Source organism: Phodopus roborovskii, unplaced genomic scaffold, assembly GCF_943737965.1.
Source record: "Phodopus roborovskii unplaced genomic scaffold, PHOROB, whole genome shotgun sequence".
Classification (NCBI taxonomy): domain Eukaryota; kingdom Metazoa; phylum Chordata; class Mammalia; order Rodentia; family Cricetidae; genus Phodopus; species Phodopus roborovskii.
The window spans coordinates 35,258,679-35,286,519 of record NW_026126433.1 but is presented as its reverse complement, the minus strand read 5'-3'; the positions used below and the strand labels follow the sequence as shown (position 1 = coordinate 35,286,519).

Sequence of the window (27,841 nt, the reverse complement as noted above, 5' to 3'; positions counted from 1 at the left end):
TTTGAGTATCAGTAGGACCATTTTCACCAAATTGTGCTGTGCTTAAATATGCCTAAAATGAACTACTTAGGGTCCGACTACCAGCTATTTTGCTGTGTTGAACCAAACTGCCCTTTTGCCTCCTGCAGTTGCAGAGACCCCACAGGTGATAACAGGCTGAGTGTTCTATTTCACTCTTCTTGACAATGCCAGGTTGCAAGAGAATCTGTGCTGATAAAAGTTGACATTAGTGTAGATTTGTCTTTAATCTCTGTTCTTAAAACATTTGTGTGTGTGTGTGTGTGTGAGTTTGTGTTTGTGTTTCTCAGGGCACTCATGGGGAATTGGTTTTCTCCTGCCACTTTTCTGTGTAGTCCATGTATGAAACCCATTATCTTTAAGCTTGTGTGGTAAGCACTTATATCTCTTGAGTCATCTCTCCAGCTTTTATTCTCTTTATTTATTTATTTATTTTTAACTTGGAAAGCACTGTATAACAGAGTTCAAGTCAGTAGTATAAAAGTATATAAGAGGTGAATTTCTGTTTTCACAGTTTTTACTGCAGAAAACCATTTTCAATTTATAATGAAAGTCAGATGTAAGTGGATTATTCTGTTAATGGATAACTCAGTTAGATTTTTCTCATAGTAGGAAAAGAACAAAACATAGTCAGTTAACATTAATATTAAGTTAGGCTGTTTTCATGTGAAATAATTCTCAAAATTAAAGATAATTCATTTAATTTAACTTTATGATGCTAACTTAAAACTCTTTGTCCATGCTTGAGATTTTTGAGTTAGGACAGTGTATTTGCCCTGTTCTTCATACTATATGGTATTATAGTATATTAGTAGTATGCCGTTAATATTTTTAGTCACTCTGTGTGATGGATACTTGGTTCACTTCAGTTCAAAAACATTACATGCTTGGTACAGTATTTTCATGGTATGTATATCTAGAAACAAAGTTGCTAGTGAAAGAATTTTGATAGTTTAACTCCTGATATAAGTGAACAGTATTATTTTTTTTCCTTTCACTAGCAATTAGAGAAAGCCCTTATTAATCTGCTTTTCTCCCCAGCTCATGTATCATTTCTTTTTAAGCTTTGCTAATCAAATAGTCTTCAGTCCTTCTTCCCAAAAGATACATAATTAGGCTGTCATTTTTCAGTATTACTTATTGGCTGTTGTAGTCTCTTTTCTCCCATTGCATTACCTTCTCCTTTTGATGAATTTGATCACCATATAACAAAGAACTATAACAAATTATTTAAATTTCACTTTCAAATTAGTAAGATAAGTTGTAGTTCATTTTTAGTAATGCATAGTACATAAAGTATCTCTCATTAACTGGTAGGAATAAAACAATACAGAGAATTATGATTTCATGTTTCTATAATCACTTTGTTTCCTAAGTCATTTTAGAAAATGTCTCCTCTACAGGTTTAGCTAATTTTACATTATTATACTTATTTCCTTATGGAACAGGATAATGCTGATTACAGAATATTTCAGAAAACACTCAAATTGTGTCGTTTCTTTGCTAACTCCCTTTTGCACTACACTAAGGTAAGTCCCGTTTTTATAATACATAAATATAAAACAAACACTAAATTTGAAATCGTCCTTTCATGTATGTCAGGGTGGGCTTGCATGTGTGTCCACAGGTGGAGGGCAGTAGGTGACATGGAGTGTGTCTACTGTTCCTCTCCACCTTGTTTTATGAGGCAGGGTCTTTCCCTGAACCTGTAGCTTGACAGTTTTGGTAGACTTGCTAGTGAGCTCCTGGAATTTGTCTAGTTTTATCTCCCAATGCTGGGGTTACAGTATGTCGTGTCATGACTGGCTTTTATGTGGGTGCTGCTGATTCACACCCAAGTCCTTTTGTTTTCCTAGCAAGTACTCTTACCTACTGAACCATCTCCCTACTCCTAAGCTGACCCAAACCAGTTATTTGAATATAGTTGTGAAGTTCCTTTTGAAGGTCTTATGGTTTAATACTATTCATTGTTAAATATTGAGCATTTATTATATTACTTATATTGTTAGCATCATCATTGGTATTTTCATTTTATTTTCTAAAAATTATTTCCATAAGTTAATTAAAATGTATAAGTCAATTTGAAAGAAATGGTTTAGTTTGTATTTAAGTACTATTTATAAAGCAGGGCATTGTGGTTCACTCCTTTAATCCCAGCACTCAGGAGGCAGAGGCAGGTGGATCTCTGTGAATTTGATGCCAGCATGGTCTTCTTTACACACACACACACACACACACACACACACGTGTGTGTGTGTGTGTGTATATTATTTTTTCTTATTTTACATATCGATTCCAGTGCCTCTTCCTCCCATGTCCCTGACAACCCCCCCCCCCGACTCCCCCCAACTCCACAGGGAGGGTGATTCCAGGAGGGATCATCAAAATCTGTCAGGTTATTTGGAATAGAGTCTAGGCCCTCCCTCCTGCCCCTAGCTAAGGGAGTATCCCTCCATGGGGAATGTGCTCTCAAAGTCCTTTTGTGCACTAGGGATACATCTTGGTTCCACTATCAGAGGTCCCTAAGACTGTCCAGGCCTTCTGAGACCTGTGTTCAGGGAGTTTGAGTCCCTATAATGCTGGTTTCCCAGCTATCAGTCTGGGGTCGATGAGCTCCCCCTGTTCAGATCAGTTGTCTCTGTGGGTTTCTGTAGCCTGGTTTTGACCCCTTTTCTTATCACTCCTCCCTCTCTGCAACTGGATTCCAGGAGTTTGGCTCAGCGTTTAGCTGTGGGTGTCTGCTTCTGTTTCCATCAGCTACTAGATGAGGGCTCTATGATGGCATATAAGTTAGCTGTCAATCTCATTATCAGTGAAGGGCATATACGGTAGCTTTTCCACTGTTGCTCAGATTGTTATTTGGGGTCATCCTTGTAGGTCTCTGGACATTTCTCTAGAGTCAGTTTTCTCTTTAAACCTCTAATGGTTCCCTCTATTATGGTATCTCTTTTATTGCTCTCGTCTATTCGTCCCCCGACTCAATCCCACATGTTCTCTCCTCTCCTCCCCTTCTCTTTCTCCTAACTCCCTCTCCACTCACTTCCCCCACCACCACCCCCAACTCCCAATATGCTCAGGAGATCTTGTTCCTTTCCCCTTGTGTGAATCTTCAAAGTGAGTTCCAGTATAGCCAGGACTGTTACAGAGAAACTATGCCTTGAAAAACCAAACCAAACCAAAACAAAAGATACCCACAACTTTAAGTTATTTCTACCATATTTCTGAGTTAGGTTTAACTTTAAATGTTTAAACCCTTCACACACACACACACTTTTTCTGTCTCTCTCTCTTTCTCTGGGTATTCTTAGAATAACTGTGATATTTAAAGTTGTAAGAACAGGATGAATGCCAGGTGTGGTTGCGCACACCTTTAATCCCAACACTTGGGAAGCAGAGGCAGGTGGATCTGTTTGAGGCTAGCCTGGTCTACAGAGATCTAGGATACCAGGGCTGATAGAGAAATCCTGGCAGAAAAAAACTATTATCCAAATTAATATTTTTAATTTTTTAAAATTCTTTGATGGTTTCATATATGTATATATGTATTTATGAAGTTTTATTATTTTCACTCTCTATTAATTTTTCTCATCCTCCTCACTCACTTTAGTGCTTATTCCCAAGTACCCTCCTACTTTTAGGTTTTGAAACTTTTTGTTTTTTTCTCCTCTGGCTTCTCCTCCCAGATCCCTCTTATCTCTCTGATCATCCAGCTTTATGTTCTTTCTCTTTCTTAAAAAAAAAAAAAAAAGCTCTCCCCCCAGAAACAACAACAAAACCCACAAAAAATAAAACAACCCCCCAATGAAAATTAAAAGAAAAACAAGCAAAAGGCCAATAATACAAGAAATGCTAAAACTAAACAGTAGAGGTGGTCCTCAGTAAGTGAGAACTCCTGATTGTGGGTATTGCTGGCTTTAACTGCCAAGAAGTTTAGGTGTTTATCTTCATCTTCCATTTTCATGTAAGCTTTCTTTTTATAATTGAATGTGGCGTATTCAAATTTTATTCTGTATGTTATGGTGGGGAGAATATGAATTAGAAAGTCATGTGACATACAAAGAATGAATAGAATTTTTTATTTTAGGAATTTCTTCCTTTCCTGTCGGATTCTTGCTGTATTTTGCACCAGCTTTATCTTCAGATATACAGGTAAAAAGGAGTGCATTGTGGTTACTAAAGTATAATAGTGCTATTCTTTCTATCTAAATATACATACTTCTCTAACTAAAACATTAGAGTGATTTTTCTTAATGTTTCAGTAAAGTTTCACCTACTTGCATAAAATGCTGGGAGATGAAAGCTTTTGAAGGATACAGTCTGTGTGAGTTTTACTTTGTTTTTAACTAGTTTTTAAAATGACTAATAAAGAATTGGTATGCTGATAAATACCAAAGCATTTGTGTATGGGTATAGTTTATATATGCATATACACACACATACATACTAATATATATACACACATGCATATGTATAGTTTATTATATATATTTATATTTTGTATCATCATAGTTCTGTTTTGGTAGATCTGGAAATTTACTAAGAATTATAAAGTTAATTTGGAGGGGTATTGCAGCAGATGGAACACAATAGACAGGAATAGTAAAGTTAAAATCAAGTCACCAGAAGTGGCAAAGACTGAACAGATTATTAAGGTCATGAAGAACAATATAAATATAACCTGACACATGTCCACATGTCAGTGTAGATTCAGAAGAAGAGAGAATGGATTTAAAAAAAAAAAAAATGAGCATAATGCCTAAGTGTTTTTATAACTTTAAGGTGTTTTCTTGTTTGTTTTTATAGGTTTTTTTTTTTTTGGGGGAGTGTATCTCAGCGATGAGTAAGAGTCATGTGTAAGATGCGGTATTTTAAACTTTATCCACTAATACTTTGTTAGGAACATTCTTGAGGAAGAAATGAAAAAGTAGAGAGATGGTTGATAGTTTGAAATAAAGTATTGAGAGTCAGGAAGGTTTAACAGAAGGAAATGGAAGAGCCTTTCTTCATGAGAAAGTTAATTTTATGTGCTTGTTTGGATTTGGACCCAGGTGCAGGTGCCTTTATCCATTGAGCCATCTTGCTTTCCATAAAGTTTCATTTAGCTTCAGTATAAAACTAAGCATAGTTGTGTGTAAGTGAAGATTTTCAGCTGTCCATTTTGTCATCTGGAAATTGAGGTAATAGTAAATCCCACTCCAGGGTTTATGTTTTGATTATGGTAACTTGTACAAAGTGCCTCATGTGAAACATTCAGTTTCTTGCCTCAGTGCCAGTGTTGGAACCTAGAAGAGTGGCCTGTATGAAGGCACTGGGAAGTCATATCTGCACAAGTTCCTAATTTTCATCAGCTAGTGTTAGGAAGCTAGAACATTCAAGGAATAAGAATACCAGTCAGCTTTTCATACTGTATGAGTATGTTGTCATAATTTTATCTTTATTAATATTTATTATACTTTTATGAGGTTTAAATTAAGTTTGTAAACTATCTCAAAAGGTCCTCTTTAGTGAGGGATTAATCACATTGACAGTTAACTTAACAGAGCGCTCAATTTAATACCTAAACCTGACATCTGTCAGTTCATTTTTCCAAAAGTCCTAACTTCTATCCCCGACACTTTTTTGTTCCTTGATGTTAATTAAAATTCCTTTTGTCACTGAGAATAATGGGAGCAATTAGAAGAGATCTTATATATACTTCCTCCTTATACCTGTATTTAGGCTCATAGAGTAATTTCCTCACTGCCCTGAATTAATTCTACATGTGCCTCATTATACTCTGTGTGTAATTCACTTACATGCTCAGGCAGTTCCTGAAGATAGTCTCTTTCTCTTTTGTGACATCAACCTGCCATCTCACTGGATCATTTTCATGAGTATGTAGCATATACTTTCCCCATTTCAGTATAAAACAATCCTGCAGTTGTACATCCTTTTGCAGTTTTGTTACCATTTGGCCTTACATTGCAATCCTCAAATGACATCCTCGAGAACTTTCTGTTCATTTTCCTTGATTTTTTTTTTTTTTTTTTTTACTGCATAACAACATATTGTATATTATAGTAGACTCCACATATATTTAAAAGACCTACAGTTGTTGCCTAAAAGGCAAATAGTACTGAATTTTCTTCTATGTTTTCTCATACATACATAAATATACCAGGTTTATGTGTAATAAGAGAACCACTATAGTGATAATGGTTGTTTGAATAGGGTAGTGTACTCTGGCCTCAAACCCAGTATAGTTTCCCTGCCTCAGCCTCCTGAATATTGAGGTTATCGGTGTGAGCTCTTAAAAACAACTTTGACTACAGGTGAGTAACCTAGAATATATCAGACCTATCTTTTTACATCGTTTTTACTAGTAGAATTAATATGTATATATTTACATTACTTTGAGGACATCATCATCAAATGGTATTAAAATGCCTCAAAATAGTACTAGATTTCTCTAGGAAATATTTTCTCTGTAACATTATACTATGTTATTTAGTTTCTAGGTCTTCACATCTTTCTGCTATCAATTCAGTATTTTGAACTTTTTTTCTATAAAATATGTACTTTTTATGCTTTTTCACTACTGTGACATGAGCTTGTAATACATTTATCTAAATCCAGAAAGTGGCTATTAAATGCATGAGGTTTTTTACCTTTTTTGCAGCAAGTTTCCTCCAAACCTATATGCTTCCAGAATTTCCAAAGCACAGCAGGAGGAAATAGCAGGCACTTTCCTTGTGGTACTGGACCCACTCATCAGTCAGTTGCTCACAACCCAACCTTTTGTGCAGGCAGTTTTGGATAATAAACTAGGTAAGCTTCAAAACAGATTTAAGTCATCTCCTTAATCATGGCATGCCAAATACAATTGTTTCCCTTTTAAGCAGTCACTATTTTGTGAAATTTTAAAATATTTAAAATTTATTGCACTTTTATTGAAACACTATTAAGTTATACTACTTTCTTTGTATAAAACAATCAAATTTCTGCAAAAAAAATATCTTGGATATGTTTGCCAATTTGTTTTAACTTAATATATGACTTTATTACCAAAAGACTTGCCCCGTGAGCTGCAGCTCCCACAAGTCCTACTCCTGGTTGTTGTCATGGATAAGCTGCCCTCTCAGTCTAAGGATCTACAGACCGTGTGGTGCACAGAAGCTACGGCTAGGTAACGTATTGTTTATATTTTATATTACCAGTGGGTTTGAAGGCCCTATTAATCTGAAATGGCCTTGAAATTAAGTGCAAGCCAGTTATGGTATGTGCCTATAAATCCCTCCTCTGCAGAATGCTGAGATAGAGAAACACTTGAGCTGGCATTTTGAAATCAGTTTGTCATATTCTACTTAATAGCTACTCTGTAGAAAAACTACCATGTAAATGATAATGCTAAAAATAGTTTAATTTATTCACTGATTATTGCCCCTTGGTTGGCATTAAAAACATTGGCTATAGATGCAAATAATAGCATATAAAAATGAGCTGCAGTAACTAGAGAGGTGGCATATCTGTTAAGAGAGGTAGCTGCTCAATAATGAGGATCAAAGTTTAGATCCAAATACCTGTGATCCAGACTCAGGGAATTTGACTCCTTTGGGTTTCCCTGGATATAAATGTGCAGTTACAGACACAGGTGCAGATTTACACACACAGATGTACACATGGGTATATGCATAAATAAAAATAAAGCTTTTTAAAAGCAGCTGTGATAGATGCTGTCCAGTGTCTCCCGGGAAACATCACTTGTCTTCAACCTCCTTCCCAGCACTGTAGTTCAGGTGCTAGTTTGTTACTGACTGAATTACTGTTAGGCTCCTAATTTTTCATTATCCTCTTGGTTGGTCTGGTTAGTCAGATTCAAACTGAGATGCTCAAAGTGTAGTAATGTTCAAACTTTGAAATTTTGCAATCTGTTCTATTATTAACTTGATACCTGATTCCTTCATTAAAATACACACACACACACACAATATTTTTGTTATTTGAGGATTTCATACATGCATACAATGTATTTTGATCATATTCATCCACGCATCTCACCCTAAAGTTTCTCTAACCTCCCATTAATTCCCAACTTTGTGTCCTCATGTGGTTTTATGACCCACTAAATACAGGTTATGCTGTCCATGTACTCATGGGTGTGTAGCCATTAGGTAGAATATGGTTGACCCACCAGGGGCCATACTCTTCAAGTAAACTAACTCTCCTTCTGTCAGAAGCCATCTACCTTCAGAAGCAAGGACTGTTGAGACACTTGTCTCCTGCACCTCCAGGCAAGGATGTTGATTGTGTAGGTGACCACAACTTCAGTGAGTTCATAAGTGCAAAATCCTGTCTTTTCTAGAAGATACTGTTTGATGCCTTTCCTCCCATGCTCTGACTTTTTAAAATTCCTCCTTTATTTTTAACATAACATATGAACTCAATTATATCAGATTGTTTTGTCTCTTACAGGCTTTTATATTTTATTTTTAATTTTACTTGGTCCCTTCATGAAAGTTTCAACTATTTCTATCTTAAAATGATCCTTACATGTATGCTTCAAAATAATACTTAATTTAGCTAAGCTCTTGTAAGAAACTTTTGAGTTTGATTTTATATAATTTGGCACTATTGTAAATGATGGGGACAGCTGACCCAAACTAGTGGGAGCTCACACACTGTGAAATGACAGCTGGGGAACTTGCATGGGACTGAACTAGGCCCTCTGATGTGCGTGACAGTTATGTGGCTTGATCTGTTGAAGGGAACCCCTGGCAGTGGCACCAGGACTTATCCTGGGTGCATGAACTGGCATTTTGGAGCCCATTCCCTACGGTGGGTTACCTTGCTTCACCATGATATAAAGTGAAGGGCCTTGGTCCTACCTCCGCATGGTATGCTAGACTTCTTTGACTCCCCAAGGAAAGCCTTACCCCCTCTGAGGAGTGGATGGGGGGTGGGAAGTGGGAGAGGTATGGGGGCAGGAGATGGGAGGGATGGGGAACTGGGATTGGTATGTAAAATAAAAATATATTTTTCTGTCAGTAAATTTATTTTTTATGTCTCTCTATACTTTATGCATTTCAATTACTATTGATTTTTATTTCCTGACATTTTGATTCTCTAAAGTAGTCCTGTATATGACATTATTTTACCTACTATTTGTTAAACTAATATTAATGACAGCCCAATGTTCTTGATTTTCCTGCAGGATGTCCCTATTCAACGCTATTTTCTATAATTTTGAGCGGTGTTCTGGTGAACTCTCTCTGACTGCTCATTTACAAGTAAAGCATAAAGGGCAAGCTGAGGTGTCTATCACTTTATATCAGCATGTTTGTGTTCATCTGTGTGCATTTGTTGCTTCTTTTCATCCCTCACTGTTTCCTGAGCTGGTAAGTGCACAGCTCTCTTTTCATTGAAATTATATTTGATATATAGAAGAACATAATGCGAGTTAATGACTATTGTAAAACCCAGTCATTTCAACTTGCACATTTTGTACTTTTGTGTCTTAAGAAATGGCAATTCTTGATCATATAATACTAGATATACTATTTAGCTACAACACTTGTTAAAATATTTTGCACAGGGAGGTATAAGAAAATCTCATGAGAAGTGGAAAACACAAGAAGGGGATGTTACCTAATGTGCTAGTTATGTTTCTGTTGCTATGGCAAAAAGCAGCTTGAAAAAGGAAGAGTTTGTTTTGGTTTGAAGTTCCACAAAAAAAGTCCACATAATCCCTGGGGAGGCATGACATTTAGTGGCCAGAGCAGGAAGCTGAGAAATCACATCTCAACCACACACAGGAAACAGCTCTTTAGAAGTGGAGCAAGTGTATATAAACTCTCAATGTTCCCACAGTTATATACTTTCTCCAGCAGGGCTTCATGTCCTAAAAGTTTCATAACCTCTCCTGACAGTGTCACCAACTGGGGACCAAATGTTCAAATACCTAAGCCTGTGGGGGACATTTTTCATTCAAACTACTGTACTATTTCATAAAAAGTAAATAGTACTATGTAATGCCTTATCTGTTATAGATGATTTTATTTTTAATGGAACTAGATTGTTAAAAAGGTTGAAAATACCTTAGAAAAAGTTGTCATGTTGCTTGAAAGCTTTCAGAGAATGGCTCACAGAGGTTAAGACTGGTTTCTTTTGCCCCTCAGCTCAACACAGTGAGTAACATATAGTTAGGTGCTGAACAGATAAAGGGATAATGTTATAGTTCTTTTAGATACTTTTAGATAGCATGTAGAGGTTTCCCACTGAGGGGCTTACTTTGATTCCAATAGTGCTTTCTGATTTAGAGTGAGAAATATATAATGTTAATATTTCATGAGCATCTGTCTAGTAACATTGACATTTCTGTTTTTTCATTAGGATACTGCTCTATTGAATGCTGTGCTTAGTACTAATATGACTACCTCACTGTTAGCAATGGATGTGTGGTGTTTCCTTGCTCGGTAAAAAGTGCCATTTCTGTGTTTGGATTGAGTTTTAGTAATGATCAACAGTAGATAGTTTTAAGTTAATGGAAAAGTTCTACTTGTAGAAACTTTTAATGGTTAGATTTCATGTCACTACACTAAGTTTGGAAACAGGTATCCTTTTTGGTTTTTAAATGTTTAAGCTAGTAGGTGAATGTTTAGGCAAATCTATGTATTATGATGTTCTTTGGTGATATTCATTCAGGTTGAACATGCCTAATTTAAAATCCAAAATATCTAAATTCCAGTGAGCACAGATGGTACAAACAGTGAAAAGTTACATTCTTTCAGACAGTTTAATGCTCAAGATTACTAGAAATATTAAATAAGTATTAAGTTATGTATATAGCCAATTATGAAAGATAAATGAGTTTAATGTTTAGTTTTGCCCATCCACAAATCTCATCACATATGTAAATATTCTAAAATCTGTAAAGTCCAAAACACTTCTGGTATAAGACATTTCAGATAAAGGATGTTCAACCTGTAATAGATCACATGTCCTCACTGGGGTTTTCTGTCTTCTTGCTCTTCTCTTAATTTCAAACTCAGTGACTCTTTTAATATCATAGATATGGAACTGCTGAACTTGGTGCACAACATGTCACCTTAGTGGCTCACCTGGTAAGTAGAATTAAACTGCCTAAAACACATACTTTTATATTTTCTTTGGCGATGAGATATTTATTTGCTTTTTTGAGACAGGGTTTCTCTGTAATAGCTCAGGCTATCCTGGAACTTGCTTTGTAGACCAGGTGGCCTTAAACTCACAGAGATCCACCTGTCTCTGCTTCTCAAGTGCTGGAAAGAGATATGATACTTTTTGAATGTTATTATAGATGGGAGAAATAATAGCCAAATATAATGCTAATTGTTATTAATTGCTAACTTAATGCTAATGCTAATACCATAAAAAGTAGCAAAAAAAAAAAAAAAAAACCCACCATATAAAGTGGATAATTTTGTCATTTTTAGAATTTTAGTTAGTTTGTTGTAAGGAAAAAAGTCTAGGTCATTTTACAATATGTTGAAAATTGAATGTAAAGTAAAAATGAAGATGTTGTAACAATTGATGACTAAATGTTCATCTCCTCTTTAATATAACCTGAGATTTCCTGTTGTATTTTAGTTAGGATGGTGTGAAAGGGATTCAATGATTGTGATCAGTGCTCTTAGGAAGAGTAGGTTTGTTACTGGCTATAAGCTTAAATGGACTTAATGGTTTCTTTATCTTTAATGGTGTTTTTTTAAAAATTATGAGATGTGTTCCATATGAAGTGCTTATGACCTTTTTTGTCATTGTTTTTATCCATAGTCTTAGGAAGAGAAAGTAGGTTTGTTACTGGGTATAAGCTTAAATGGACTTAATGGTTTCTTTATCTTTAATGGTGATTTTATTTTTTTTTTTTAAATTATGAGATGTGGTCCATATGAAGTGCTTATGACCTTTTTTGTCATTGTTTTTATCCATAGTCTTTTATAATGATCATATCTGAACCTGTCCACCCTTTGCTTCTTAGTAATTACTATATTTCTGCATGTACTTTCAATGAGTGTATATTGCAATGATAAGTAGCATAACCTGGAAGCTGACATCTGTACCTCTCAAGCTCACGGCCTGGTACTTACTATTGGAAAGCCTGACACATGCTCCACCAAAAAGAGAGTGATTCCTTACACATCTTAGAGCTCAGTCTTTGTTACTTACTTTTTTAAATAAAATAATTTATTCTTTTTAAATAATAAAAACATTACTTTTTAGTTTATATGTGCCTCTGTATTTATGGGCATGTAAATGCATGTTTCCACAGAGACCAGGGTTATCAGATCCCTGGGAGCTAGAGTTACAAGTCGTTTGTAAGTGGCCTAATCTCAGTGATGGGAACCAAATTTGGGTCCTCTACACATTCTTAAAGCTGTGCCATCTCTAGCCCCTCTTAATTTTTTTTGTTTGTTTTTTTTTTTAGATCAATTTAGATCAAGATATTATTTAGTCTAGGCTGGCCTCAGCCTCCTAGGGCTAGGATTACCTTATAAATGCTAACTCAACTTTTGCTGTACATTAGCGTGCTTAGATTTTTAAAATTATATAAATTATTTTGAGTAGCGACAATAGCATACCACGTTATTGTCAAAGTGGTAATTACTGTGATTTTAAATGTAACGTAAGAGTTCCTTTCTCATCATTAAAGCAACCAAATTTCTTTGAAGCAAAGGAATTTAAGAATAGTCCTAAATTAAAAATTAAAATTAGCTTTAGTCCTATCTCTCAGAAAGAGTCATTAGTATTTTGGCATATAATTATGTCTTACAAGCTGACTCTCTGGTTTTAACTCATTCTCTTTTTCTCCTGTCTTCCCAGATAAAATCTTGCCCTGGAGAGTGTATTCAGCTTACCAACCTATCGATACTGTTGAAGCGTCTCTTTTTCTTCATGGCACCACACCATCAGGCAAGAATATTGTCTGTGTCAGTGTCTTCAATCAGCTTTGAGAATGGAATTCAGATCCCCTCCCCAAATGTAGTATAGCAGAACACAAATTAACATTGATGGCTTTGGTGATTGATTTTAGGTCTGTGTAGATTTTGATGTCCCTGTTTTAGGTTACAGATAAAATCTGATTTAGTTTTTCTAGAATACAACCCCCCCATATCGTTAAGATGCTTGTGGACAATGAGATAGATAGCTTTGTGCTTTGTTCCATTTATTAATTCTATTATGCTTTGAATGATGCATCTTAGTTTTTTCAGAGTAAATAAAATTGATTTTTTAAAGGAACAATTACAAGTATGGCAAGCCTCAGTTGCCTGCTGTTGTGAAGTCAACATGATTTGCCATGATTGAGGAGATTCCTGTCTCATGGCCTGAATAGTAGCCTTGTACAGTCTGGTAGATGGGTACCATTGGAATTCCTGTAGCAGGGTTTTTGTTTGTGTTTAAAAACAGATTTCTGGACTGACCTATAAATGTAGTGGTGGGTGTGAGTAAAGGCTCAGAGATTTGCTTGTGTTATTAAGCATTTAATGTGATTCTGACAAGGAGTCAAGCTTGGAATCTACTAGATCCATGAAAGAAATTTGCCCATAAAGCCTTTGGTCTTAGCTTAAATCCTGATGCATCATTAACACGCATCAGAATGGATATGTTTTACTAAGAGCTGGCACATGCTAAGATGTGTTTCTGTTTCCATGGGGCTAAGAATTAAATATATAACTCAGTACTCTTACTTTAGTTGTTACCTGTTTGAGGGAAAAGTAATGTACCTTATTTAAATATACTAATAATTGTGTGTTATAGTTTCACTTCTGTTGCTGTGATAAAACACTGACAAAAAGCAACTTTAAGGAAGAGAGAATTGATTTGGCTGAAATTCCAGGTAAAAGTTTATTATTGCAGGGAGGTCAAGGCAGGAAACTTAGACCTCTAGTCATATCACATCTATAGTCAAGAACAGAGAAATGAATACCTGTGCCTAGCTCAATGTCTCCATTCTTCTCACAGTTCAGGGAGCCCTGCTTAGGGAATGGTGGCCTTCCACAGTAGCCTGGGTCTTCCTATATCAGTATCTTAATTAAGACAGCTCCCATAGACAAACCCAATGTAAACAGTTCCATATTCCATCTCTGCCTAGCTAATTCTAGATTGTGTTTAGTTGCAACTAAAGGTAACCATCACATACATGTTGCTACTATATTTATGTGAGGTAAAAATGACTGTATTTCCCCTTTAAGCCCATAGGTATATTTCCCTTCTTAGTTTTAAGAAGCGATCTAAATTCTCTGTAGTGTTTCCTTCCTTACACTTCACTCCTTTCCCTTGAACTGTCAGCCCCAACAGTTTTAAATCTTTAAAGTGATGTTTCAGCCTCTGAAGTGATCAGTTTTGGTAACACTTTTAAAGGTTTTTTTTTTTTTTTTTTTTTCCCATTGTGTATGACATTATTATATGTCGATTGTCTTTTGAAGGGGACCCATTTGTTGATTTATTCAACCTTATAATGAGGAACGGTTCTTGAACTGGTTTCTCCAGTCAACCAAATCATGGCTTTTTTTGATGCACTTTAGTTTTGTGCTAAAGTTGCTTGTTATAATTGACACTCAGCTCTTGAAGGATTCTTTATTCCAGCTGTAGACTCTGTCATAACAGATGACCACAGAGGCTCTTACTTATTTTGTCCTAATTTTTTTTTCTTTTGCCAATGAAATAGAGTTCATGTACAAATATATAATAGAAAAGTCCAGCATTATCAAATCTAATGTTGTATTACTTTGGGACTTAGAAGGGATTTTGTTTAGTTTTTGATAAATGACAAGTTTTCATATATTTAATGAAGTTTAAATATTATAAATTAAATTGTCTCATTTAAGAATATACTAGTATATTTCTAATTAGGGTCTACAAATTTTATAATTAAATACACTATTTTTCTAATCTAACATTTGGATAGTGTTCTTGAACTTTTAGTTCCTATTTTTATTGAGTCTTCTTGACACTTGCATTTTTAACAGAATATCACGTGTGCTTTGGATTGTGTTTCAATGGAAGAATGGATTTACCAATCACAATTTTTTTTATTTTGTCTCCTTTTGGGAAACTAATTTAGTACATTCTCTAAGGCTGAGCAGAGCCAGCTAATGTATTTGAGAGCTGGACCTATGATCTTGGCTTCATGTTCTAAAATGCAGTAACCTAATATAAAAGTTAGGACAGTGGTAGGTAAATTAATCTTGCCATATCTGGAATATTAGTTTGACTTAACTATATAAGGTGATGAGTACTTGGAAGGATAGCAGATCTAATGGGTAGAAGGAAGATAAAATATCTGACATGAATAAAAATGAAATACAGTACTTAATACTCCTTAGTCCATTTTGTATCATGCTTCATTTAAGTATGGGTTTTTTTTTTTTTTTTTTTTTTTTGGTTGGGAAACAAATACAGTAGCAGTAAAAGTAATCATGCTCATTTATGTTATGATGGTCTGGTACCCAGTGTTCTTACTGTGTGTTTTAGAAGCAGATTTAAAAATTTTTTTGTTGGTTGACACAAGATTGCAGTATGTGGGCCTGTCTGCCCTGCAATGCACAATGTGGACTAGGGTGATCTTGTGTAGGGATCCTTATGTCTCTGCCCCTTGAATGTTGAGAGTTGTGGTATATACCACCACGCCTGGCATAGTGTTGAAGTTAATATTCAGTTCATGTATATCCAATTATCCAGTTAGTCTGAAGTTGCCCATTTCATTCTCAACTTACTTCAGGTGGAATTTATCCAGAGGTTTTCTCCAAAAGAAGCAGACAACTTGCCTCTATGGCAGTATATTTCCTTCCAGGCATTATCTGCTGACCTTAGGAATCAAGCTGCAAGTGAAGTGATCAGAGGGTGCACAGTACAGTGCGGGAAATGGTTGAACAGCAGTCACACTTTGGCAGAACTTGACTCTCTGGTAAGGTAGTTTGGATTAATTCAGCAGTTTACTTAGCTATAGTTTCTGAGATGTGCTCTCTTTCACAACCTAACAATATTTTTAGATCTGTATATTATAAAAAGACCTTTAAGAAAAGTACGTGCAAAAAATATATGACACAGTAACCATCCAATACAGGAAACCTTGAGTAAGACATTTGGAAAGCATGACAGCACTTGTCTGGATGAAGGAGAAAATGATTCACTCCCTTACCCTTCAATGGGACCTCATGACTGTGTAGTCCAGGATGGCTTTGAACTCATGATCTTAGCCTCCTTAGTGCTAGATGACAGGTGTGTACCAATATGACCAGCTTAGACATGATTCTTTTATTTGACAGAATACAACATGAATTTTATAGCAAACTGCCCTGAGCCTTTAGCTTTCTATTTGTTTCCTTGTGAAACAAACAAAAGAAACTTCATCTATAAGTAGAAGATACATGATTTTTCAAATGGAAAAAACACACCCTCATCTAAAAATAGAAGATACATGATTTTTAAAATGAACTAGATTTAATACATGCAGTTGAATTTTCTACTTCAGTCTTCATTTGCATCTTCATTTATTCAACAAATAAACTTTGAGTGCTGTTATATGAGTTTTGCTTTAGTCATTGGGAGATAGATATAACAGGAAACAAAATTAAGAAACCATCTATTCTTGTAGATATATATTCTAGCTAAACAGTATACAATAAAATAAATGCCTCTATGGTACATATACAAAAACTTAGCAGGTATAAAGTATACATTCAAGGACTTGGAAGCCTTTTTTTTTAAAGTTTTGATTAGAAGTTTCTCAAGGCATATGTTTCCATACTAAGTTATTGTTCTACAGTGTTGTAAAATGGCAGTTGATCATAAATATTAAGCTAGTTTGAAACATTTACATAAAACCAAAGAAGTTTTTGTTTTATTTATCATAGTTAATTATGAGTGGTTAATTTAAGTTTGTTGTTTGTATTTAGTACACACTAGTTTCTAATTGTTCAGCAAACTTAGTCAGTAGACTCTCAATATGTGTTACATTTTTTATAATAAAAGTATTTTGGGAGTATTAGGCAAAACTACCAATTTTCTAAAATTAACTACTTAAATTATAGGCAAAACTTGCTGAATGTATTTGCTTGTAAAGGGAAGTAGATTAATCTCAAATGAGATGGTGTAAGGAAATTCCAACATGGGTGTGGATATTGAAGTATAGGATTAAAGTCACTGTTTATTAGACTATAGTATGGCCTTCTTCGTATACACACCATCCCGGCCTTAAGGACGATCCAGAAATAGGTTAGAGTATTTGTGTCTAGAAGCAAGAAATAATCCAGAAAAGGTTGTTTTCTGTTTCAAATTCTAGATGGTGTATTTCTTAAGGACTTTATTTACTTATAAAATGTAATGCTTCTGTTGCATCTCATGGTAAAATACCAGAAATAATTAAAAAAAAATCTAGTAATCTATATAGATTGGTTGGTGAATAGAGTGGAAAAAAAGTATAGCTTTCTATTGAGGAATATTTCAAATTAGGCTAACCTTGCTTACCATGTGTTAGGTTTTAACTGCTGTGACAAGCACAAGGACCATAAGCAACTTGGGGATTAAAGGGTTTATTTCATCTTAGGGTCCATTATAAAGGAACATCAGGGCGGGAAGTGAAGTAGAAGCTATGGAGGAATGCACTTACTGGCTTGCTCTCCATCACTTACTCAGCCTGCTCTCATCCACAGTCAGGACCACCTGCTCATAGGGTGACATAGCCCCCAGTTGGCTGGGCACTCTGCCAGCAACCAGGAAAATGCCCCACACACTTGCTTACAGATAATCTGATGGAGGCATTTTCTTAATTAGGGTTCCTCTTTCCAGGTAGTTGTAGCTTGTGTCAAGTTGACAAAAAACAAAAAGACAAAAAACAAACAAAAAAGAAAAAAAAAAAAAAAAAACAAAAAACCCCAAAAAACGAAAAGACAGAAGCCTAGTAAAAGTCAGTGATGTTGCTATTTTAAATGAAAATTTCAATCTAAATGGAGAACATGCTTTTATGTGCAAGGGAAATTGATCTTAATATAATTGCATTAAAACTTACATTTGTTTTAAAAAGCTAAAAAGAATGGCCTTGTTTCTCAGTCCATGTGGATTGTTATGAACCAATTATAAGTAACTCATACAGTGTTTATAATTGGGCCACTGGTCCTTTATATTTGTAAACTGAAACTTTCTTCTTTTCTCCTTATAGAACACAGCACTCTCTGCTTTGCTTACTGTATGTAATTCTGTTGGTGATGCTTTGGATATTAGACAACAAACTACAGTGATTGAAGTTGTGGGTCAGCTTTGGGCTTTTATAAACATTCAACAAGTAAGGAAAGCTACTCTATAGATTCAAATTTTTAATTTCTTTAGATGATAGGTGAAAATTATGATTAGAAGTCATCTAATTATATTCTCTCTTAGTTGTTACATATGTGTATATGTGTATGGGGATAAAGGAGTATATGCATGAGGGTTTTTTGTTTTTTTGTTTTTTTGGTTTTTTTTTGGTGTGTGTGTGTGTGTGTGTGTGTGTGTGGTGTGTCTTCTTGACTACACTTCACTTTACTTTTTGAGATAGGATCTCTCACTGAACCTGGAGTTCCAGCGAACTCCAGGGATCTGTCTGCATCTGCTACCTCTTCCTCTCAAAGCACCGTAGTTACAGATGAATCCTGCCACACTCAGTTTTTGTGTTGGTCCGGAGATCAGTGACTCAGGTCTTCATGCTGGCATATCAGACACTTTACTCACTGAGCCATCGCCTTAGGCCCTTTCAAGCAGTTTTTTTTCTTGCTTGTTTTTTTTTTTTCCAGTGTGTGATATTAATCTTAGGCCCTGCCACAGTGGCAACCGCAGTCCATCTATGTTTTTTTTAATCTTGTTGGATCCTTTTAAAAATTAAGTTTCATCTTTTCCTCTGTTAGATTGATGCCTGCTTGTGATTTTGAGAGTTTTGTTTGTTTGTTTGTTTTTAATAATTCAGATGACAAAATAGTGAGTTGACTTAAAAGTGAAATTATTTTGCAGATAGTGGTTTTTGGGGGGTTCAGGCTTCCTGGAAATCAAACTCAGGTCTTCCTATATGCTCCTCCACTGAGCTACAGAAAGATCGGGTTTTATGATTCATTTTTATGGTCATGTAGCCATCCTGCAATGGTGTCACTTCAGTAAGAGGCTGCCACTGATGTTCACATAGCACTTAGTAGCCATTCAGCATATCTGTGCTGGGATGTGGCTTCACAGCAGTATGGTGTAAACACTATGAAGAAAGAGGTAGAATTTTACCAATACTAGTGCATATACAAGTTTTCAGTGGCCAACAACAGTAATTAGACCCCCTTTCAATCATGTTTCTTAAGCAGTTATTTTCCTCACCCTGTTTTCTTATATTAAAAGGGGGGTGATATTATCTACCACTTAGTTGATATAAAGTATATAGGTTAGGTAGTAATTATAATCCACATGTTGACTGGCATACAATAAATGTTTAGTAAAATACTATTGTAGCTTTTCTCATGTGTCTTCGTTAGGCTTTCTGTGTGATAAAACACCATGGCCAAAAAGCAACTTGAGAAGGATAGGGTTTATTTCATGTTACAGCCCACCATGCAGGAGAGTCAGGGCAGGAACTCAAGGCAGGAACTAATGCAGAGGAATGATGTTTACTGACTTGCTCCTGTGGCTTGCGCAGCCTGTTTCTTATGCCACTCAGGACCACCTGCACAGGGATGGCCCATAGAGAGCTGGGCCTTCCTATATAAATTTGATCAAGAAAATGTACTACAGTTTATCTACAGTCTGATAGAAGCATTTTTTAAATTGAGGTTCTTCCCAAATAACTCTAGCTTGTGTCAAGTTGATGAAAAACTAACTCTTACATCATGTAATCAAAGATTCTCACCAAAATTACTTTGTTTCTTGTTTAAGGTAATCAGTCAACCCTATGTTCAGCAGGCATTTAGCCTTTTACTTCAACTACTGGCATTTTTCATCCAAAATGTAGATCTACAGCTGATAAGTCAGGTAATAATAATCAGGTAATAATAGCGACCAAGTTGGTTCTTTGCTCATTGTTTGTGAATTTGCAGTGATTTATTCGGTTTACTTGTAACCCCTTTAATCCTGTTCCTTCTCCCTCCCTCCTTCCCTCCCTGTCTCCCTCTGTCTGTCTTATGGAACCCAAACTGACTTCAGACTCATGTAGCAGAATGTCATTAAACTTCTCATCCTTTATCTTTAGAAACATATGGCACCATACCAAGTTTTTATGCAGTGCTAGGAATTGAATGTAGGGCTTTGTGCATTACTAGGCAAGCATTCTACTAACTGAATTGTTATTTCCAGCTTTTGTAATCCTTTCCTTGTAAACTGTCAGCTTTACTTGTCTTCATCAAGGTTGTCACCTAATGTCTTTCTTGCTTCTGTTAGTGTTTTTGCTGTTAATTCAGCCTTTATCTGTTTTGCCTCCTTTGGGCTTTATGCTTTGCTATTAAGTAGTCAGGATTTTGTGTAGAGCAAGCCAGGAAATAGCCTGCCAGACTCCCCAGGGAATAACCAAGTTAGAAGTCCTGGTATTGTGCTTAACTCTGCATTTATTGTACTTTCAAAGATACTGTCAGCAGCTAGCTTTGAGATTATATAACATCGCCATGTTTTTATTTCCTTGAAAATAAATTATTTTTCAAAAACTGATACTGCTGAATTCTTTTTAGGACTCCAGCTTACCTGGCTAGGCACAGCCATATTTACTATGTCTCTAAGGTTGTGCTTCAGAGTCAACAAAACGTGGGAATGCCTCCCTCTTACCTAAAGTGACGGAGAGCTTTAGAATGAGTCCATATTGGACAGAATTGACCCGCCAAGTCAATTTAGCTTTAGTTCAGGGTCAGGAAGCAGATTAAAAAATAAATAAAAAAAAAATAGGAGAAATAACTTCTTATTTAGGAAAAGTATGGAAGAGATGGAATCTTGTCTTCTTATAAGATGGAATGGAACATGAACTAAAAGTAAAGCTTTGTTTCAGACATCTCTTGTTAATTGTACATATAAAGAAATTAGCCTAGCAAGCAAGTACTAAATTAGGTATATCCAGTTACTATATTTATAACATGGACTATTGGCCCAGTTATACTTTTTTAAGGAAACCAAGACTCACTCTTAAGTTCATGGTTGCAGTGTTCTGTAACCTTACAGCTAGCTATATGTGGACAGTGCCTTTGAAAGTACTGTGTACAGAGTTCAGCACACCAGGACTCCTAACTTGGCTATTTCCTGGGCAGTTAACCACTACACAAAATTCTGATTGCTTATTAGTAAAGCATACAAGCTGGAGGCAGAAGACTAGGGTGAGAAGAAATGTTAACAACTTTTTTATCTGGTGTTTGTCCTCAGCTTCCACAGTTGAGGCTTTGAGGCCTGACTCTTCTGAATTGTCTTCTTTCCCTTCCTCACACAACCACACCTTGGTACTTAACAACTTCTCTTTGTTTTTACTCCTTAGGTAGTAACTTTACTGACCTCACTATTTAAATTAGAGCCTCCTGACCATGTCTCTCTGGCAGTGCTGGATTTTATATCTTCTCTAGGCAGACTTTTTATACCTCTGGCTATCCAGGTAATATACCCTTTACCAAAATCTAAAAATCTCTGTAAGGACGAGGGGAGTTTTAAGCCTGTGATTTTTGTTTGTTTTGAGACAGGGTATCACACTCTAGCCTGGCCTGGCCAAGAACTTGAGGCAGCTCTCTTGCTTCAGCCTCCTTAAGTGCTGGGACTGTGCTGTCAACTACACTGGGTGTAGGTTTTTGGTTTCTAAAATCTTGTGTATTTATTTACAAAGTTGTAGAAAAAGAAATACTTTCTGATAAGAAGAGTCACTGTCAAGATAAGAACACATTTTAAGTAATTTTCTTTTAAAAAAATAAGAGTTGGCATTCAAACAATTTATCAAATTGCCTACTGTATTCTGAGATATACTTGTGTTCTAGTATCTAATGGAAGAAGGCACTCATGTCTTATAGGCAATAATGTCTAGTGAGGAAATTTGATAATTAATTGTGTGGGTAGATTCAAGAAATAGCATTTATTTTTAGAGACAGTATTTTAACAATATTGTAAAGTATGTGTAGCTGACAAGTGTATATTTTGCTTCCAAAATTAAATTCTAGTGACTTAGGGAAAGACTACTAGAAGATTTTAAGAACTTCTAACAAAATTAGATTTAAACTCCCGCGCTTTGTCTTACTTTTGTAATAAAGTCCCAGTGTTTCTAGATTCTTGGCTTTGTTTTACATACAAAGGGGTTACTAAAAAAAAAACACTCTAGGGAGAACCTTTTCAGTGTGCAAGATGGACTGTTTATTTTACTTTTTCACAAGAAAATGACACAAATTCTTCTGTTTCTATCATGTAAACTTGTATTTCATGAGATAAATATGGATGGTGGCAGATTTTCTAATTTTGACAGAATTACTAACTTCCATTTGAGCTCTCATCCTTGTTTTTTGGAAAGGGTCTCAACATGAAGCCCAGGCTGGTTTCAAATTTGCAATACCATTTCAGCCTCCAAAATGCTGAGATTACAGACATATATTCTATATTATAAAATAAGTTTATTCTAGAGTGCTTTTTTATCCCTATAGATGTGTAGGTAGTGCATGGCCACAGAACCCATACAACAAATGCTTTGTTATCAGAATATCAGTGCCTTATAGACCTGGCTGGTCCTGAAGAGATAGGAGATTCATGAGCATGTGTGACTCTCATAGATGTAAGACAGGTTCAAGTAAGTACGAGCTCGAAGTGCTGTTTTAACTCCTGGCAGTGTAATAACTTAACCCTCAGTCTTAGTCCATTGAAGCAGCTGACAACAAAGTCTCATGTTGATGAGTGCTATGGAAGAAAATAAAGGACTGGGGACAGTATGAGGGGATAGTTCCACCTTTATTAAGGTGATAGGTAAATATAAATCTGAAAGGGAAGGAGAAACCCACATTGGCTCTCTGGAAGACTTCTGAACAGGGTATAGAGAACAAGTACAAAGCTTCATAGACAGGAGCATGCCTGATTACTCAGGGTGTCTAGTAGAGTATTGGGTGGTGATGCTTTGCAGGTCATTGTAAACCTCTTGTTTTACCCTGAAGGAAATTGGAAGTTATTAGAAAGATTTAAGCAAGGAACAGAGAATATGTGTTCCAAAAGTTGACAGTATCCTCTTTTGAAGTTTTTTCTACAGCAAGATTTGGTTTCCTTTATAGGACAAGGTGCTGCCCAACCTGTCTTGTATTCTGGCTTTTCTGCTAGCCAACAGGAATTGGCTGCTAGAGCAACTCAGTTTGGAGGCATTTACTCAGTTTGCTCAGGTAAGACCAGTTTACCATATTGATCTCTATATTTTAATATTTCTAATATTCTGAAACATTTAAAAATACTGAGCTACTTATAAAATTTTCTGCTGAGAAGATATTAATCATGTTTACAAAGCTTCATTATAAGTCCTAAAGAAATTATGTGACTTTTCCCAAGGTTCTCTGAATAGCAAGGAATAAGCATTCAGAATCAACTGCTTGACTCAGACACTGCCTTCAGCAACAGTGTCGGAACTTCTCTTTGGAATTGCTTCTCCTCCAACCCATTTCTATGGAGTCATGAATTTGATTTAAGAGTGACTCAAGTGATAACATTTCTATGTATACAAGATTGGCCTCCTATTTGTTATAGTTGGAAAGTAAAATGCCTGCTTAATTGTTTGAAGACACACAAATTATAAAATTTTAAATTTACTAACATAATGGTTTGTTGGAAAATTCTAAATTCTGTAGAAAAAGTATGGAGCTTGCAAGCCAAATGAATTTGGTTTGGGATGAACTGAGTATGAACTATCTATGGAATTTCTCCTGGATGTGAACTTTCAAAGCCTATTTGGGAGCTACTCTATGAAAAGTCATAGGCAATAATGGTTTTAGCCAAGTGTTTATGTAACAGTGGCTGACAGCAGGCTGTGTAGAAATACAGTAGAAAATTAATTATTACAGAGACCCAACAATAAAGATGAGCATAGAAAAGTAAAAAAAAAGTGACTCAAGTAATTAAACCTTGTAGCACTGTGTATATAGAAGCCAACATAACATAAGGTTCCATAGAATACAGTGTTCTGCCTGCAAATATATCCACATTAAATCTTGATGGATGGTTGTGAGCCACCATGTGGTTGCTGGGAACCAGTCAGGACCTCTGGAAGAACAGCCAGTGCTCTCAATATCTGCTGAGCTAGCTAGCTATCAAGGATCCCTTCCCCTCCTTAGGTACTACTTTTTTTTTTTTTTTTTTTTTTTTTTTTAAGATTTATTTATTTATTATGTATACAGTGTTCTGCATGCATGTACACCTGCAGGCCAGAAGAGAGCATCAGATCTCATTACAGATTACAGATGGTTGTGAGCCACCATGTGGTTACTGGGAATTTAACTCAGGTCCTCTGGAAGAGCAGTCAGTGCTCTTAACCTCTGAGCCATCTCTCCAGTCCCCCCTTAGGTACTACTTTTAAAATGAGTTTTCAGTTAAGGTAGTTTAAAAACTCATTGTCTTCACAAATTGCTGAACCATGAGTGATCTGTCTTGTTTATTGATCTTTTAATAGGGAACAAATCATGAAGAGATAGTTCCACAGTGTCTCAGTTCTGAAGAAATCAAGAACAAAGTTGTAGCCTTTTTGGAGAAGGTATTTATTATTTGTCTATAAATTTATATTGTATTCTTTACCATTTATTTTTAAATTATCTACTTGTAACATTTTTCTCTTGGTCCTGGGGTTTGAAACAGGGCTTTGCATATGCTAGAAAAGTGCTTTACTACTGAGCTACAACCCCAGCCTTAAACTTCTTAGAATGTTTTGCACAATAGGCTAAGCAAGCATCCCTAATCCAAAGTACTCCAAAATCTGAAACTTTGTGAACCACCCATATGAGGAAAAAAAAACATAGAAAATACTTGTATTGAAACCTTATTTCATGCATAAGATTACTAAAAATATTGTAAAAAATTACTTCAGGGATGGTATATGAATTTCATGCGCATACTTGGAGCCTAGCCCCGCATTATATGATTGTTTATGAAAGAAATATGAAGTGTTTTGTATAAACATAAAAGGAATCAGAGTGTACATCAGAGAAGTAAATCACTTTTAAGTCACTGTACCTATAAATGAGGTATAATAGCATTGACAACCTTGGCAATCAGATAAGAAGTATGGATCCCTAACATTGCTGATCATAATTGACCACACATGATTGATTACAAGGCTTAGTATTATGTTTTACTATATTTTAGTGTGACTTCAATATGTTTTTCTAAAATGCAGAGACATACTTTAGTAGCCCTAACTGGCTTTGATCTCACAGTTCTTCCTGCTTCTGCCTCCTGAATGCTGGAATTAAGGGTGTGTAAAGTGATGTTTCTATAATTGTTCACTACAGTCAAAAATTTTAAGTATGGGGATCCACTATATACTCTGATGTTTTGATATAAAGGGGTAACTAAAATACTAATAAGCAGACCTGTGAAACGAGATTAGAATATCAAGAAATGTAAATTATACTTAAGCAAGCACATATTTAACTGAGTTCCATGTATTTTGTAGATTACTCCTATGAGCTGTTTGTTGCTAAACATTATAAATATGTATGTTTTAAGAGTTACTACATCAAGGCTAGACTTTTAAGTACATGTGTAAGTAATTGTCTTGCCAGTACCACACCCTGTACAGTTAAGTTGAATGCTATACTTTTCTTGGAGAGACAACTCTTAACTCTGTAGTGAAGAACCCTTCTAAAGCACTCTAAGAATACTCTGGTTCTTAACCTCTGGGTCAAGACCTTCCCAATACAGGGTTACATATCGAATATCCTGCATGGCAGCATTAGGAAGGGTCAGAACCATTGCTCTAAAGTGTACTCGGGTCATACTAAAAGATGAGTCTACCTAACCTAGAATTTGCCTGGTTATATGTTAAGCCGGAATGGTTTCACGCTCAGCACTTAAAGGCGTACACATAAACTAGTCGGTCCCTTCTTCTTGTAAGTCTCATACTACTTGGCATCTAGTAGAGAGTACTAACAAGTCAGTGGTTTTTGATGATCTTTGATAGACAGGATTTGTAGATGAAAGTGAAGCTGCCAGAGTGGACCATGTGAAACAGAAGAAAGGTACTTCCTGGGAATATGCTGCCACGGTGACTGTAGAAGCAAATGGACCTGCTATACAGGTATGGGTTGCTTTTCAGTATGGTTAGTGTTAGGAACTAGCAGCCAGCTGACCCCCGCCCCACCGATGGGCGGGACGCTCATGGCCGTGTCATCGCTACATCAGCTTTACCTGGCGGCCAGAGGACTCAGTTATGCATGTGCAAGCCTCTTTTAAAGCAAGCTCGCCAAGTGCTTCTCTCTCTCTGCTCTCTCTGCCTCTCTGCTTCTTTGCTCTCTCTTTGCTCTCTCTCTGTTTCCTCTCTCCCTGCTTTCGGGTGGCCACCAGCTACCCCCTCTTCCTCTCCCCTCTCTCAATAAACTCCACATGGGAACTGAGTCTCGTGTTTGTGTTTCTTAGGCATTAGCTGTAGCAAAAGATCAACAGTTAGTGGTCAAACAATGGAACTTCTGCCATCATTATAAGATAAACTAGTTTGATTCTTGTATCCTTGCTGAATATCAGATAAAATCTAGACACATAAGAATTAATGGTAGTTGCATGTCAAAAACAAAACCGTACATGTGTCTTGAAGTGTTACCAACACAGACAAGTACAAAAAATAGTTATAAACATTGTACCAAATATATTCTTTATTACTGAAGTTACATTTTGTACCAACGGTGACATAAATACATTTTCTGACAGATGTCAGCATGTTTAGTCATCCTTTGTCTCAAGCCAGCCTCATAATCACTTTCCTCTGAGTATCATATGTACCTTTTAATTGGCAGAAATTTAACACTACATACATTCAAAGTTGTGTTTTTAACATAGGTATAATATAATTTGGAATTTCAGGCTATAACAAAACAATGTTCTAGGTTTATATAGTACAATAGTAATTTGTTAAAAGATGTAGCTATAAGCCTGAAGATATGAAGTTCAATATAAATCAGTTATGTTCGTAAGCCCTATGAATTTAAATTGTGACACCCCTTTGGAAAACCGATTATTAGGTATGTTTGGGTCTTAGTCCTCTTCCCCCTCCTTGTGCAAGATGCGTTGAGCCTTAGTTTTCCTCAACTGGCACCAAAAGCATGTTGGAAACAGTAGTTCTCAAGTAGTTCTCATTATTTATGAATTTAATATTATGAAAATCACATTTTATTTCTCTGAATGGTGTTCTTAAAGAATGGTCATTGATAGTCATTGGGCAAGACATCATCTGTCACTGGGAATCCTAGCATGAGAGGATTCTCCTTGACTGCCACATTCGATTAGGTATTATAGATGGGGAGGGTGCCGTTTTATTTCTAGAATGAGTACAGGACATTACTTGTTTCATGCATTCCTTATTTCCAGCCTCGTTCAAAAAGAGCCCGGCATGAGGTCCCCTTCGAAGAAGAGTATAGGGCAGCATTTCAAGCAGCAGAGGAGGCTTTGGAGACAACTGAGTTGTTACTCCAACAGGCCCCCGCTCCAGCCTGGCTGCTAACGGAACTGGAGGCACTGCAAGAAAAAGTTGAGAAGCTAAAATGCTGTATACCTGAGGGTAACACATGAATGCATCCTACCGATTGGACAGAACTGGGTTTATCATCAAGTCCTTGCCTGGACGTTTTGTAAATGAAATTATTAATGTAAATTATGTTTGTTTTCATTGAACATA

The 27,841-nt window shown here is 36.0% G+C and overlaps 1 protein-coding gene across 1 annotated transcript in view; it reads left to right on the top strand.

Annotated features, from left to right (window-relative positions):
* Window positions 1-27,762, top strand: part of Firrm (FIGNL1 interacting regulator of recombination and mitosis) — a 39,842-nt gene extending 12,080 nt beyond the window's left edge. Inside the window, exons 9-24 of the mRNA XM_051186132.1 lie at window positions 1,467-1,547; window positions 4,103-4,167; window positions 6,677-6,825; window positions 7,069-7,183; window positions 9,209-9,392; window positions 10,387-10,469; window positions 11,066-11,117; window positions 12,856-12,945; window positions 15,755-15,940; window positions 18,194-18,316; window positions 19,918-20,013; window positions 21,491-21,604; window positions 23,247-23,351; window positions 24,629-24,709; window positions 26,135-26,251; window positions 27,535-27,762. Of these exons, the coding sequence (XP_051042089.1) occupies window positions 1,467-1,547; window positions 4,103-4,167; window positions 6,677-6,825; window positions 7,069-7,183; window positions 9,209-9,392; window positions 10,387-10,469; window positions 11,066-11,117; window positions 12,856-12,945; window positions 15,755-15,940; window positions 18,194-18,316; window positions 19,918-20,013; window positions 21,491-21,604; window positions 23,247-23,351; window positions 24,629-24,709; window positions 26,135-26,251; window positions 27,535-27,735 (1,842 nt within the window). The 3' untranslated portion in view covers window positions 27,736-27,762. The remainder of the gene's footprint in view (window positions 1-1,466; window positions 1,548-4,102; window positions 4,168-6,676; window positions 6,826-7,068; window positions 7,184-9,208; window positions 9,393-10,386; window positions 10,470-11,065; window positions 11,118-12,855; window positions 12,946-15,754; window positions 15,941-18,193; window positions 18,317-19,917; window positions 20,014-21,490; window positions 21,605-23,246; window positions 23,352-24,628; window positions 24,710-26,134; window positions 26,252-27,534) is intronic.
* Window positions 27,763-27,841: the final 79 nt, after the last annotated feature.